Source organism: Diorhabda carinulata, chromosome 7, assembly GCF_026250575.1.
Source record: "Diorhabda carinulata isolate Delta chromosome 7, icDioCari1.1, whole genome shotgun sequence".
In the NCBI taxonomy this organism is placed as follows: domain Eukaryota; kingdom Metazoa; phylum Arthropoda; class Insecta; order Coleoptera; family Chrysomelidae; genus Diorhabda; species Diorhabda carinulata.
In genome coordinates, this window is record NC_079466.1 from 20,121,047 (window position 1) to 20,138,039 (window position 16,993).

Sequence of the window (16,993 nt, forward strand, 5' to 3'; positions counted from 1 at the left end):
ATATCGACCTTTTTGTCGATATTAACATCCCCAATGGCTCGCAATTGCAAGAAGAGAGTGTAACTACTGACTAGTTTCGACGTTATTACGTCTCATCAGAGCTGTTCGGGCTTTTGACCCGAATGGAAGACAACGTCAAATAGAGTCGCATTTGGTACATGTAGTTAAGCATTTTCCAGTGAACGCCAATATTTCGAAAATGTATTACTCCGTTCTTCGCTGGGAATGTTTAACTACATGTACCAAATGCGACACTCTCTGACGTTCTCTTCAGTTCGGGTCTCAGGCCAGAACGAGGGGTGATGTACTGCTCTGATGAAATGTAAAAACGTCGAACTAGTCAGTAATTGATTTCCTGTTTGAGTAGTATGTTATATTATAACTAATTAACAATTAAACTTGTCCACTAACTGTCTGTATGCATTCCAATATGAATGAAGCTTTATTCAATAACCACAACTACTGGAAAATATAATACTAATATGCCATTTTCTTCATATAGAGCACTAATGATATATCTCTAACTATCGCAGTCCATAGCAATTGCTATGTACCGCGTATACCTGCCATTTCATGTTTCATCATTAATACCTTTTTCACATTGCATATTAAATTTTCGACTATTATACATCACAAAAATACACTCGGTACAACTTTGATCATATTATAATTGTTATATTTGAATAAATACCTACAACACAATAAAATATTTCTTTTCCCCACTCCGAATGGAAAGTTTTCTAAATAAAATTGTGAGAATTGATTTTGCTGTAAGTTACTGTAAATTTCAAAAAATTGGAATTGGATGGAGCTACTTTTTCGATTGACTTTTGCTTTTTTGATATCAACTCACAGTACAATCAATCAGATTTTATTGGAAGTTTGCTTAGTTGATGTTATTATCAAATCACTAACCCTCTCACGCAATCAATTCCAACGTTTTTTTTACAGAAACAGTAAATTTGTCGTTGCAACTCAGATTTGGAAATGTTTATGGTAATAATAATGTAGCTATATGAGGTCCACTGGAGCCAGCAAAATTTTGAAATTGGTCTATGAAACAAAAAACCTTTAGTCAATTGAATAATTTATTAAAGTTGCCTCAATAACAACAACTATAAGTGCTGGTTGTGTACAGGTTTATGGACCCCAGATATATAAAACCATGGATCTAGTTGTATAAACAGTGTATAAAATACGAAGACAAAACATGTTAGAAAATTCACACCATAACTGAAAAATTCAAACTATATTAATCTTCCAATTTCAAAATGAAACAACACTCACAATGTGTTTGACAGAAGGCCATCGTTTTCTATGAGTTGAACGTTCGGCAATCTCTTCGAAACCTTGGTAAAACCAATCTTTTGGTTTGGTTGAAAAGAATGATCGCACAGCATTTTCTTCACTTCCTTTGGGTTAAAATTTTTTCCCACGTAAGAATTCTGCCATAGATCTAGATAAATATTAATCTGATGGTGTTAAGACCAGGCTAAATGCTGGTTATGTAAAAAGCTCAATACCACAAAGTTCTTCGATCATATTCCACGTAATTTTCGCAGTTTGGGGCTTAGTATTGTAAGAGAACCTACTTTTGGTTAACTAAATCTGGATACCTCTCCAATAAGGCCTCAAACATTCGCATCAATATATATCTCGGCATGATAGCTCAACCATCTCTTTGCAACTGGCTCTGGTAGTTTGTCTAGCTACTGATTATCCATTTTTTGATGTATGGTATCATTGAGTTTTGGTAGGTACCTACTAGATTGGTTTTCTTCTGCTTTCCTTGTAATCTCAATATCCAACCATATAGTCGACATGAGGGCGAACGAACTACAAGCGACAAATGTCCACAATCTCCAAACCTTCTAATTCACATATTCACTTTGATGCCACTGTGGCTTTGAACTTTTGTTTCCAATATTAAAGGTCTCAACAGACAAATTACATTACGTATGAGATACCTTCTGTACATTGCTACATTTTCGAAATTACCAGACTCTAATTTATAAACAAGGCATTGTTATGCCACTCATCAGCAACTTTATGAGTAGATGCTGGATTGGATATATTTGCACTGAAACCCGAGATGGCAGCAGGCAAATAATCAGCTAGTTAGTAGATACAGGATTCACGTGTATACAAGAAACAATATACTTGATTGATCCAATCTCACAAATTTAAAATTCGAGTTGTTGAAAGTTACCAGTGATAACAATCAAAATTTTGGTCATATTTCTGTTGATGAATAACAGCACGAGCCTCGTGCTGCAAATTTAATGCTAATCTGTTGACAGTGAACTATTCATTCTATAATCTACTAAATCAACTTAAGCCAAATTTCAAAGTTAGCCGATAGATAAAAGTTATTTCTACTGCTATAATAAAGGATTCATCACCATATATTTTGAGTATAAACATAGAGTACCAACAGCTACTCCTAGTATCAAGTTGAATTTTCCGATATGTATTTATGGATTATGTTTATTGAGGACATTATAGATGAAAGCATGCAACTCCATGTTTTCTTTCTAAGGGAAAAGAGACTGCAGCATTGAGTTGCAGCTATTGCCAATTTTGATTTAATTCAACTTTGCACTTTAATAATCTGAATTGATCGTCACACAATTATTTTCCAATATAAATTATTAACAGTGAATATTGTCGTAACATATTATAGGATTGGCAATAATTCATTGTATGAACTAATATCAATCTTATATAAGTTAATAAATGGATATTCAAATATTGTGATATTTTGTTGAATTGAAAGCATAAAATTTTTGTAGCTCAGATTTTGATATTACTCAAGATTTTCGAAGGATATTATTATACAAAATATCACATTTCTCGACGATGGCAGACATGAATAATTTCCAAACGGAATATTTCCATTATATCAAGACTAGTTGAATCGAATATGAATATCTGGGTTGAAAATGTATTTAGAATGATTACGTTCAATGGAAATACTTATTCTGTAAAACGTGAGATTAGTTCGTATCAAGAGCTGGTATCCATCGTTTAATTATTCTGATATGAAATGAGTATATACGAAAGAAGAATCATTCCTCAATGGAGCTTGATGCAATTTTGTGTCATTTTTCGAAAAACTCAAGATTTTGGTGGTTGAAATCTGATTTTGTTGAAAGAATTGTCTTCTATGCATTTATGTAATGTATTGTAGCTTCTCTCAATTGCATGAGTTTGGTCTTAAAAATTATCTATATCACAACCAACATACAATTGGTATTTGATAATTATTTCCTTTCTTGTTACTCCCACTTCACAAAAGCATTCGTCTCTAAAATCTCTCACGAGTGTATATTTTCTCGGCTCAACTTCAAACCTTAAATTACGCTATTATAGTTCGTTCGCTATGTAGCAAACTTTCCCTCGCCAAAAACGACTCTTGATGGTGCTTTTGTCATATTTTGAATTTTTAGAGCGGTTAAAGACAAGTGAGAAAACATCATCTAAACTCACTAGGTTCTCTTAATGACTTTGGAAATATCTTCACGTCGGCGTCGGCTCAAAATTATTGGTTGAAAATTGAACATTTTCATCTGTATTTAAAGTCGAGAGATATGTCAATGTTTCTTGTACTGGACTGAGTGATTCCCACATTTAAATCGTCAATATCAATTATAAACAGTACCCGTATCGACCCAAATCAAAAGTATGTAGCAAAACTATTACTACATTCGTATCTCGAGAGCTAAAAATTCGTCGAAAGAAACTTGGTCTGTTATCAATGATTTGAGAAACGAATCGCGTTCAACAAACATTATCGATCTCGACCCAGACGAACATTAGTAAGAATATTAGCTCTAACATATCCACATGTCGAGATGCACTCTATTTTCTCGTTCCTTCTAAAAGAATCAATGACAGTCTCTTCCTCAGACCTGTAAATAGATCTGAGCTAGAGCAAACCACACTCAGCATGCAAAAGAAGACATCCTGTGGCATCGATGAACTATCAGAAATTATTTTTGGGTTTTCCGGAAGTACGTTTTATGTTCGCTAATGAACGAATCCTTTGAAAAGGGGCTTTTCCTCAGCTGTCTAAAAACAGCTATAATAGATCCTCTGCACAAGGGCGGCGAGATAAATAACTTTCTTTAAATTATGAAAAGCCATTTATCACCCTTTCTTTTAAAACATAAAATCCTGACAGCTTAACAATTTGGTTTTCTACCTAATAAATGCACTAATGACAGTATGTTTTCTGTTCTCAACGAAATATATAATTCACTTAACAATAAATTTTATACGGCTTCGGTTTTTTGCGATTTTGCTAAAGCCTTCGATTGTGATGATCATAAAATTCTCATAAACACACTAGATTATTATGGCGTCCGAGGTATTCCATTAAAATGGTTTGTATCTTACTTTGAATATCGAAATTAATTGGTACGAGCTAATGGTGAAGTTTCAAATAAACTGCCAATGAGAAGATGTCGATAATAAAAAAGTAGTTTTCTTACTTCATACTATCAGATTATTGTATGTATATCAGTTTTCATTCTTTTTTTACTCATTCTCATTTTGTTATAGTACTCATTCCGTTCGGATATTTCGATTTTTTCACGGATCAAACACCAATATTTTTCACAAAATTTATTTTATGTATCAAATGCAAACATTTTTGCAGATTTCCATCAAAACACTCTGCGTATATTAATATCTCAGAATTGACAGTTTCTCCTTATGAATGTATATTGATAATAAATTGATATTTGTATTTAATCGTTTTATAACCAAAATGAAAATTGGGAAAAATCATTTCCAAGGCATATTTCATTGTACTTCAAATTTCTCATTAGATGATAAAGTCATAAATAACACATTCCGTTGATTTTAGTTTTTCATAAAACCTCATCATCATAGTATTCACGACTTCTCTATTCTATTTTTATTGCAGTCTAGATTTTTTCAAATCTTATTTTCTTGATTAAAATATCCCCACCATTTTGTGATCTCTCTTTATGCTTTCAAACACTCTTAACTTTTGTATAATTTCTAATTTTCTCTATCACATTTGTTGTTTTTAAGTCATCAATTATTAAGCTTTTTTCAAGGAAATATGTTACAATTCTATTTAACAGAGTTTGGTATACTTAGTGACATAGAAATCCGATCAACAAGTGAATATTTTTCAAGATGATTCCAAAAATTGTCAATTCTTCATTACACTCAAAAGCGCTAGAAATTGCAAAAAGCATAAGTGTAGTTACCGATGTCAGAAGTTATCAGGAATCGTACCAAAAAGGTTGCACATGAAGGCATAAAGCTATAGAATGATTGAAACAGAGCAACAGTGGTTATGGACACTAAGAGATCTTGTCTCGTTTGCAAAATATTCAAGAGCCGTTAATATGCGAAGTGTTTATAGAAGGATCATAAGAATTCGTCTTTTTGAGTACCTCCTCACCTTAAACTCAACTATAACAAATTAACTCCAGTGGTGTCAAGAATGACTATCATGAAATAGGGAATAAAATAGTTGGTGACGAATCCTGATTCTACATATAGTTTACAATTTGTTGTTGCGCGTCATTCACATCGTTGGAGTTATGATATGAACTGCTTATCGCTCAAGGTTACCTTTTGTCTGAAATAAAAAGTCTTCTGACTATTGTGTTCATCCTATATTTAGATACTCTCATTTGTGAAATAAGGAATAGGTTTTCCACAACCTTGTCTTGTCTTGTCCCATTATTTATAAAACCAGCTAAATATGATGATGAGATCGTGAATCTAGTAAAGAAATATGGTGGAAAATCTAGTTCGTTTCAATTGTTCAATGAAATTGCAATGTGGATAGCCAACGTAAAGGTAAAGTAGAGGTACTATATTCAGCAATCGAAGCCTTCTGCGACTCATCTGTTACGTTTTACCCTAATATAAAAAATCTTCTGCACTTGCTTTGTGTTCTACTTGTCATTTCATGCACTGGCTAAAGAAGTTTAATCATTTTTCCAACGGCCTGGCTCCGATGGAGATTCATAAGAATACAATAACTGGATCCTGTGGAGATAACTGTAATAGCCTAAGACACGAGTGAAAGGACAAGCGATGAAGACAATGACAATTCTCAGACAATCGCTCTAAAATTCCAACTGTTTTTCTGTCATTATTTATTCATCCCTAGCCAGTAGAACTACTCTGAAATATTGAATGTACAATGAACTTAAATAAATCCTTTTCACATTTTTAATCTGCCTTTTATTAACTTTAATCTATTGCATTACTGAATTAGTAAACAAAACATCCTGTAAACCTTTTATGTGAAACACACGTTTTTACTTTAGAACAATTCAACAATTAAGCTTCATTGTTCTTGTTGTTCTTTTACAAAATTCTCCACCATCGACCATAATTCATTTTCTTCTAGGGGTAGTTGAATCCTTTTTCACGTTATCAGTATTAAAATAGAATTGAAGTGGTAACAATGATAACTGGACTTGACAGAGGTTATGGAGAGACTGAATATGACGGTGATATACAACTTAACAATTCCAAAAAACCGACCATTCAACAATAAAATAACTAACAATTAAGTAATTTTTCGCATTAAATCAAAATAATAAATAGGAAAAGGGAGTATGCAGATTATTTATTAAGTGAAGGATATTGTTGGTGGAAAATACATATTATTCATCCTGGAATTCAAGTAAAAATGTACTAGGACGTAGAAGTTATTATATTATATTATGACAAAAAAGCCAAGTACTTGCTTATATTGAGATTATTAGCATGTTCTACATAATATATTTCTCAGAAGTAATAAAGTTTAAGTTGATATTTGTAAATTTTACGGAAGTTACTATAACAAGTTGAATTATCATAGCAACTTTCCTTCTAAAATGGAAAAGATTGAATATTGTAAAGAAGAGAATTATATTCAAAAATGAAAAAGAATTCTCATTTTGCTTCTAACAGAGTCGTTTTCCACCTATACAGAAGGCTGAGTTTAGCTCGGGAAGCAAAATATTTCTTTCAGTAATCAAATTATATATTCATTTCAAATTCACATCATGCGAATTTCATAATTGGTATGGGAATAATTTTGTTCCCGACAAAATGATTCAAGCCGGAGGAATTTCCGCTGATGATTTTTGAATAATCCTCTGGAATAGGATACAATAGCTATTTCCAAATGAACTCAGAATATATATACAGTGTGCAATCACATCTGAAAAATATCAGTAATCATAAGTTTGGTGGAACTAATTAGCTTTAAGATTGTAAGCTTAAAGGCACACTCAGTGGACAAAATAAAACAGAATGGCCGTGAACATATTGTGGGACCGCATCTTAATATCAAACAATACTAATATTATTTGATATTTCTTATAGTTTAAAATTCTTGGTTCAGAAAACAGATATGACAACAATAACAATACAAATAGAAGTAGAAATAGGGCCCAATCACAGACTAGTAGTAGTTGAAGGTGTTAATAATATGGAAGATACGCAGGAATAGAAAAAAATCGAATATGGGGATTTTACAGGAAATACGCTGACAGACAAATGAACGAGTTGGTGGAATGAAGATACGAAAAATACGGTGAAAGAAAATGAGAAAACGTCAAATTGAAACTGAAAATGTTTAAAAAGATGATCATAAGAAGTAATCATGGAATTATTGCATGCGAACAAATTCTTAATGCAAATGAAAAAATTAAGAGGAAGTAGGAACAAGGATCTTAGGGCACTGAGAAATTAAGTCAAATAAAAACAGGAAAGACTAGAACAATGGTAAAGTGGACTAAATAATATGTAGATGAATGTAACACTTTGACACAGGTATAAAATAAATAGAAACGAAATACTTGTAGAAGATGAAACATTTGACAAAATGGCAGGAAGAGTATTTGGAAAAGATCAAATATCTCAAGAAGTGATGAAATGGCTGGAACAGGAAGGAAAAAAATGGATTTGGTGAATATGTGAAGGAAGCATGCAAAGAACCAAAACAAAATTAATTATAGAACTATATACGTCGCACAAACAAGCTATGAGCTATACACTAGAATTTTGGAAAAGAGAATGCGTCTTATAACATTTGAAAGAAGGAAGGAAGAAACGGAATGAACAGAAGACACAACTAAACAGTCAAATACGATAATTAGCCACAAAAATCAAACATTAGTAGAAATAAATAGTGAATAGCAATAATGAGATTCGGAAGCTAGCTAATATATAGATTAAGGAATCGGAAAAAAATGAAAGTGAATATCCGTTTCAGTGATGAGCATAAATTGTGTTCAGCTGAATAAAAATTTGCATTGAATAAAAGGAAAAGAGTGTAGGTTCATGATAACTTAGGAACCTTGTACGATGACAAGATGGAGGCACAAATAACAAATAGGAAGAATGAATCAAGGAATCTGTACAACACAATGAACAAGACTGTACTGGATTAGAGATATTGACATGGAAGTGGAAACAGATTATGAGAGAGAAGGATAAAGCTCAAGATGAACCTAATCGAAATGAAACAGCTAAAAAAATGCGAAGTGGAAAAAGTCGGTAGATTAACTTTTCTTAAGTCGACCCTTTTGCTACGCTATTATATTGTCAATTTCTGATGTCATCTGTTAACATTTTAAGTAAATCTGACAGTTTTCGTTGTTAACTGAAAATAGAGAGAGAATCATTTTGACTGATAAACATTATTTCTCGCGTGGAAAAACGATAAGAAAACCGAACAGAAGTTACGTGAATATTATATGGAATGACAGTGACAAACACGTGTGTTGTGGAATGATTATTTTTTGATGGTTTGAAAAAATTTAAAACTCGTTAAGAGTATATATAGTATATATGCTGGAAAATGAAATATTTTCCTTCAGTGACGTAACTTTTCCACTGGAAAGTTATTCCTCCATTAAACCGCCCTCGTATTCCACGAACAGTAAGACCAATAATACTTTAGATCGTTTTCAGACAAAGTTCTTTTTGAAATTAATTACTCTCAAACCTCCTTGACTGGTGAGTAATTATTAATGGCGTTGTTCATAATATTGTGAGAGGAAATTTCTTGATGGAATTTGGATTTCCAGAGACTGATTTATAAAGCCCAAAAATTCTATTCTTATAATGAATGATCGTTTTTATAGTGCATCAATAAAGTATAAAAAAAATTATTATCAATTGAATGCGCTATAAAATGAGAATATTCTAGAACTTATCGATTTATTTTGTGATATTTGGCTAGAAATTACGCATGATATAGAAGGAAAAACATTTGAATGATGACGAAGTATTGACTGTGTAGAATAAACGCTATTCTTATAAATAGGTTGCTTATGGTTAAAAAAAAACCTCAGCACTTTGTACATCAGGGCGAAATTCTCATTCAATTCTTTCAAAAAGTTTTCATGTGAGAAAAAAACTTTTGCTGGGTGTACGTTGGGACCTCTGCCTACTTTTATTTGAAATAGAACACTTCTCACACCTTACACCAAGCTGACATTATTTTTCAGTCATTAGCTATTTGATTCTGATAGTTTAAAGTACCTTGTTCTCCGAAAAGTAGTAGGAAATGAAGTGATTGTTGAGAGTTATTATCAACGCTGAACTCACTGTGTACATTTCTACCACACCAACACTCTCAATTTACACACCTTCAGTCTCTGGAGACGATAATTCAATTACTGAAACGCGGGTCAAACATTTTAATTGTGTTTATGTATTGGTAGTGTAATATGAGTGTTCAGTATGAATATTACCAACGGGTCCAGAAATTCCATCCAAGTAACTGTAGCAAATTATCGTAGCCGGTTTTCTAGACTTAATCCTCTAGCTTCACTCTTTAACATAATTCAGCTGCCTCAACAAACTTTTAATTCTATAAATTTCATTTGTTTCTGGAAGCAGAAGAGACCCAATTGAAGGTTGGATTCAATTAAGTCGTTATTGATGAATTTTTATAGGTTAAATTATAAACGATTTTTTCTGGGCTTGATTAGGTTAGGTTGTTATGAATGAAATTGAATTTTCATAAGTTAAGCAATACTAGGTCGGTACTAATAAGATTAAAATAGAAATGAAATAGATGGACGATTAAGGTTATTCGAAAAGAATTTTTTTATTAATATACTTATTTGGAGCTATTTTTGAATCAGAAATGATGTAGTCACCTGAAATGATAAAGAAAATTGAGTAGAACTTAAAAAAGATAATCAGAACAATAATGGGACTAGTAATAATTTGTGAAGGGAAAATTGGATATAAACGAACCGATAATTAACTAATTAACTCAACGGCAAAGATTTAAAAAAATCAAAATTTAGCGAATTAAGAGCTGTTAGGTATTTACTCAGACTAAACAGCAGGTCTCACTGCAGGGACTTCTTTAAAAGATTAAAAATTATTATTCTTTCTTCCTTATTAATTTTTGATTTCATTTGCCTAATTCGTAAGCGCGCTTTTCCAATTTCTGGTTGTGGCACGGCTATACACGTTGGAGCATGACCTTTACCTACCCACTCCACGTTCAGAATTAGTTAAGGGTTCAATATTTTACAACGCAAAAAATGCACAATCACTTACCAATTTAATTAAGTCGATATCATCTTTTCCCGCATTCCGTAATAATTTGAGGGCATATTTACTGTAAAGTGCCTTTAGTTTTTACAAGCTTTTGTCTACAAATTGTAACAATTTTTTGGCAATAATGCATCTCTCTCTTTCTATCTCCTTCTAAGTTGATGAACCATGTATGGAGAAAAAAAACTAAATCTATGGCATACAATGCTATAGTAGTAGAAAAAGACGCGGGGTAGGACTAGGACAAAATGATTAAAAGATACGGAAGATCACGTTAGCAGAATAGGAGCTAGAAACTAACAGGAAGGGACAGGAAATGGAGATCCAAGGCGGAAATAAGCGAAAAGGTATAGACACAGATTATGGGAACTGGTCATCCCAAAAAGAGGATCTAAAGAGCACTTTTGCGGCAGAACTCCACAAGGGGTGTTAGACCATTATTACTATTAAATATTTTGACAGAGCTATAATTCATAAAATATCTTCCATAAAAGACGTGTTCTACCAGAGAATATCTGTTAGAATATACTTTACTGTCACTTTTGTGTAAAAAAAAATTCATTGGTCAATCTGGAGAGTCACAATCATATTACAACCCACACTTATTGTTTTGTATAATAAAACTATCATGAACTTTTAAGATGCTATGTACTATTTTTTCATACAAATGAGATTACATTTCAAACGGGAGATTCTAGTTCAAGCGTTTTTATTTTATTTCATTATATATTTTATGTTGCTTGTAAGTAGTAGTTAATTACGTTTTATGATGATAAGAGGATTTTCGGTATCAAATGGTCACCTCTGAGCCAGTCAAAGAGATTCCGAGAAGGATCAGTTCACAATCGCCTCTTCTCAATATCACAAAACGCTGCATGAAAAGCGGAAACTAAAATGGTACCGACTACAGCATTTCCTGGCGATAAGCATAACTTAACCATATCATTTGAAGCTATCTATGTCCCTTCAATCAGAATTTAGGTGGCAATCCAAAGTCAGTTAAGTATGGACGTTAGAAAAGACTGGAACGGCGTTTCTAGTAAGCTTATATACCGTGTCTTCATACAGTCTATGGGAGAATCGTCTACTAGAGTATACTAGACTCAACATGCTGAGACCCACCGGAACTTGATAAACTTTCTCCTTTGTTCTTACACTCTATATGGAGTGAAGATCTAAGGAGAAATAAAGGAAAAATTTATTTGGAATAAAAAGTTTACCGCTAAAAAATTTTCTAAACGCCTAGACCGTACTCAGAAAACATATTTTGCACTTTTCGTATATTTCTTTGAAGGTACACCCTACTTATTAATATAAAAAAAATGTTTCACAATGAAGTTTAAGATCATACAAAACAATCGAATGGACCAAGTGTTTGTTTCAAAAACCTAGGACGGTCCAAACAAACTAAAACGCATTTAAATACGGTGCTTTGGGCCATGAAGAAGATTTGAAATACAATACGCCGCCGTGTAATCCATAGGACTGCTTTGGGCTATGGGTAAAGTTCAGTTGCGTTCCTATTGACCGGACCAGGACTCAATGTGTTAAAAATTATTCACCTATAAGTTCACATTTTCAAAAAGACTCACGTTATTATTGATAATATTACACGCATGTTCACTTCGACATTCTCTTTAGTTGAAACATAATTATGTAACTTGTAAAACTTTGGAATATGTATCTTTAATTCACGTGTATTTAGTAATTTTATCTCAATATTATTCTCATTAGTCATCAGATATTAAATAGAGAATAGAGAAACTTTTCAAACACATAACTCACCCAAAGGATCATAACATTCTTTCTGGAAAAGGGCTCCTTTGGTGGCTCCTAATAATCCCAAAATCGACTGAGGGAATTCTGTTATTAAGAACAATAACAGCACTGCAATTAACATTCCGGAAGTTCTGTCCGCCTGTCTATGTTTCTTTCGAAGATTTATGATCGGTTTGACGTCTTTAAAATTATCCAATGGCACGCTATAACTAAACAATACTGTTTTCCGTTTCTTAGTTTCGCACAATACCTGAATCAGTTTTCTCGATAAATAAGTCAATAATATACACGGCAATAATTTAATCACGACGGCGTATATCCAGAAACTCATTTGCGCGTAATGCTGATTGACGTAAGCCATCACGAAAATTGTATTGTAAACGATTCCCGTTTTTTCTTGTAGAATCTTATTATCAATGATTCTTCCATTCGAGTCACAGGATTGATTATAAGCTACTATATGTAAAGATTGATATAGAGGATAACAAATCAAAGGACATATTAGATAAGTCAGAATAATTACGTACATGGTTTTTTTTACATCACACCAATATCTGCTATTTTGAGGATTAGTTATAGATGAATATCTCCATATAGCTAAAACTACAGTCAAACAACAAGATATGAAATGAAACATTTGACTGAATACTGCGTGAAACATCATGAAAATAGCCCAACCGTAAGTGAAATGGCTGATATTTTTTCTGTCATCTAAATTTATATATCTATGGATGGAAAACGGAATATATTCAAGCATAACTAATAAATCGGCTACAGCTAGTCCTGTCAATATCAAATTTGTGGGCCATCGCATTTCTTTAGTGGTCAATACACAAATGTTTAAAATATTAGCAACTGAACCGAATACACAAACCAAAAAACTCAATATTCCGTGAACCTCTTCGTAACTTTGTTTGAAATGTTCTAAATCACAGTATTTAAACGTCTTTGTAGAATTCATTTTTGGGAAAAAATTAGTCCTCTCGTAAATTTACGATTTTAGTTCGCGTTTCGGCACGTAAATGGGATACGAACTTTCATCGTCGAAGTTTGAAGAGCGTTTGAACGGAAAGAGCCTCGAAAATTACAGTAGCGAAGTTAGTGAAATTCGCACGCATGCGATGAAGTTTTGAATTCGGAAGCAGCAAGTGTTTATTTCAATTGACTATAAAGTTTTCATCTGCGAAGTTTCTTTCATTTGGAACCATTCCAAAAGTTTATGAGGAATTCAATCTATACTGATATTATAAAACTTAGAGAGCTGTTTTGAATGTTTGATTCTTGAATGAGATAATATCTGGATATAAGCTAGTAAACAACTTTTATTAGTTTGAATGGGTTGTTCAAACAGGTGAATATCGATGAAGTAAACTATTTATGGAAAGTACGGAAGAACATGTCAAGAATTATTATTAAGTAGTTGAAGGGGAATTTATGCCAGCATTATAAGTAAGTTTCAAGTTATGACAGGAAAATGAAACTATACGAGGATTGTCTGAGAGCTGTTTCGAATGTTTGATTCTTGAATGAGATAATATCTGGATATAAGCTAGTAAACAACTTTTATTAGTTTGAATGGGTTGTTCAAACAGGTGAATATCGATGAAGTAAACTATTTATGGAAAGCACGGAAGAACATGTCAAGAATTATTATTAAGTAGTTGAAGGGGAATTTATCCCAGCATTATTAGTAAGTTTCAAATTATGATAGGTTAATGAAACTATATGAGGGTTGTCTGAGAAGTTTTCAACCTGAATAAGAGAAGAAATTTTTTCCAAAATCATTTTCATTTCTCCTTAAAGTCTATACACTTTGTCCAGAGATTATTCAAAGATATTATTCGATGTAAAAAACTCAACTTATTCTGCTAAAACTGCGTTAAACAGCGTTTCTGGGTCCAAAGTGAGCAAACGCGGCATCTAAAACGCAAATAGCTTTTTCGATTTTATCACTGGTTGTCGCAATTTTAAACCATCATGAAGTAAAGCTTAATGATTAATGATCTGGAAAAATTACAAGGATTTCATCAATGAGCTTATAATTTCATACAACAAAGCTTTTTTGTATGTAATAAGTCTTTACAAATACGTATCCTGCAGTCTCATCTGGATTTCTTCTCGAGAATTTGGGTGTTGTAAGAGACGAACAAGTAGAAAGATTTCATCAGGAATGCTATTGGAGACTTAAAAGGGAACTACCAGAAGCCAAACATTAACGAAAATCGTTGCTATCAATTGTACATCAAGAAATATTTTTTTAAGTATGATTTGTGTACTTTTTATAAAAGTATATGCCTTGATGTCACAAATGAACCTTATATGTCAATTTTTTCCATCGATATATTATTGTTTGATGGCCATAGTACATTCAAAATTTGATGTAGGTTTTCTCGTGTCAATAAAATTTTAAATTTCGTTGTCCATTGTAATTGGGCTCTTTACTGTAATGTATTTATTGGATATATCCTATATATTTTTCGCTACGTATTTAAGAATAAAGATATTGATAAAAATATCAATCAATGGAATCGTGGATGCAGTATAAAAACTTAAAAAGATAAAAAAATTGGAATTTATTCAATTTTCTTCGAAAAAACGATAATTGGGACTTACTAATAAGATAATTTTTAATAAATTTTTCTATAATCAGTAATGAACCTCGAAACCGGTTACCTGTTTATGGCTTAGATAAGACAATATTCAGGAAAATAAAACTTTGTAATTCCGTGTAAAAACATATGTGGAAATGCTAACGTTATTTCATAATTTGAAATTATGGGAAATTTTATATCCATCAGGGCTTAGATCGTTATGATTAACTGTTTCCTTACGTTTTATAAGCGATGCAAATTGCTTTGATACATTAAATATTTTTCTTACGTCATATATGAGTTATTTAACCAATTTTTCATTGGATATACTTTCGGAAAACGCGCAAATTTGAAATTTGTGGTTTAATACGACGGCTATTTCTTAATCAGTGGAAAACTCATGAATAGCTGATAAATCGATATCAGAGATGTTACAAACATTTCCTCTAGATGACACTACGAAGACCAAAGACGCAAGTTTATTGTTCTGTACCTTCATGCAATTAATATTACTAATTATTACCTATGACTATTATCTATAACTTTGTGGTTTTCTTTTGTATATTGAATTTTTTTGTTTTATCTTTATTTAATTATTTTTATGTTTGTTTTCTGGTTTTTACAAGCTTTTGTCCATAAATTTTTGATAATAAAGCATGTCTCTCTCTCTTATAACATTTTTTCAAACCTCAGCTATTCAAGTTCAAAATTCAATATTCAAATCGAAGCGTGAATGAAATATTTAGTTGACTAATTTAATGTCCAATGTATTCCGATAACGTATTTTTCGTTTCAGTGCTCCTAGTACCTCCAATACACCTAATTAATGGTTCGTCTTCTATATGTAATTGAAATTATATTGATTCGATTATGTTCTAAGAAAGTAGGTCTTTGACGAGCCAACGAATACTTGCGAAAAAATGATTAGGAATATTGTTATTAAAACTGATCGGGCTTGAGATAGGGTTGCCCACCTTCAAGATTCTAAACACAGTTTCCTGAGTTAATCTCACTTCAGCAATAGTTATATTTTCACAATGTTGTTTCCTGTGTTTACTTGAACAACAAATTGGTGATATTAACCAAATTGAAATGGAACTATTTGTTTCTTTGATTGGTAGATCTGTGTACTGAAACTATTAATCATCTTTATAAAGTTAATAAGTTGCTCATTATAAATTGAATATTGTTGAAAGCAATTTCAGGTCACGTTCTGTGAAAAATAGATCTATTTTTGACAATGAAAGTATGTCTAGTTAAATATTATTATTATTAATTGAATTACTGCTAATAATATATAACAAATGTGGCATTATACTGAGTCTTAATTAGTCATTCTATCTTACTTATTAATGAAAAATCAAACTCAAAATTATAACTTATAGTTTATCTCATTTGTGTAAGTTGAAGAAATACTCAACTTAAATGCACATTTATCACTTTTTTCTTCAATTTTCTTGCAAATTATTCCTCGAAATCTCCCTACGTCACCCGTGTTGTATCAAAAATTACCCACTCTCCATTCCCTTTTTGTTCAAATGTTTTCAAGGATACCACCGAATACGGTGTGTCATAGCTCGATTATTTATTTAGTTATAAGTTAATTTGTGAAGCAGATATGGCCTGAAATTCCGAAATCCCGAAATCTTTTTCAATCCCAGAAATTTTTCAATTTGTAGATGCGATTCGCTATAGTCGAAATATTTTGAAAATATGAACAAAATTTTCAAAATTCCATTTACATATGTTTTCAACGTTTTTTTCGAGAATTTCTGTTGAAAAGTTCATGCTAGCTTTCTTCATGAATCATAGAGATGAAGGCCTTTAAAAACCACATGGTTTGAAAAATAAAAAAAGCAAGTATAAATGAGCTATCACCTTAAAAGACTAAATTTTCGATTAAGCTAAAATATGCTTTCAAGTTGCGGCGCAAGCTCCAGCGGAATTTATTGGAAAATTTGGGAAAATAATCTAGGGACAATATTTTTGCGACTCGGAACATAATATTCTTTATGGGAATAAGTGATTATAACTTCCCTATCAAATTTTATTGATGA

General features: G+C 32.0%; 1 protein-coding gene across 1 annotated transcript in view; it reads right to left on the reverse strand.

The window, feature by feature from the left end:
- The window catches only part of LOC130896182 (G-protein coupled receptor dmsr-1-like), a 156,856-nt gene extending 143,508 nt beyond the window's left edge, over positions 1–13,348 (reverse strand). The window contains exon 1 of the mRNA XM_057804099.1: positions 12,352–13,348. Coding sequence (XP_057660082.1) covers positions 12,352–13,306 — 955 coding nt within the window. The 5' untranslated portion in view covers positions 13,307–13,348. The remainder of the gene's footprint in view (positions 1–12,351) is intronic.
- Positions 13,349–16,993: the final 3,645 nt, after the last annotated feature.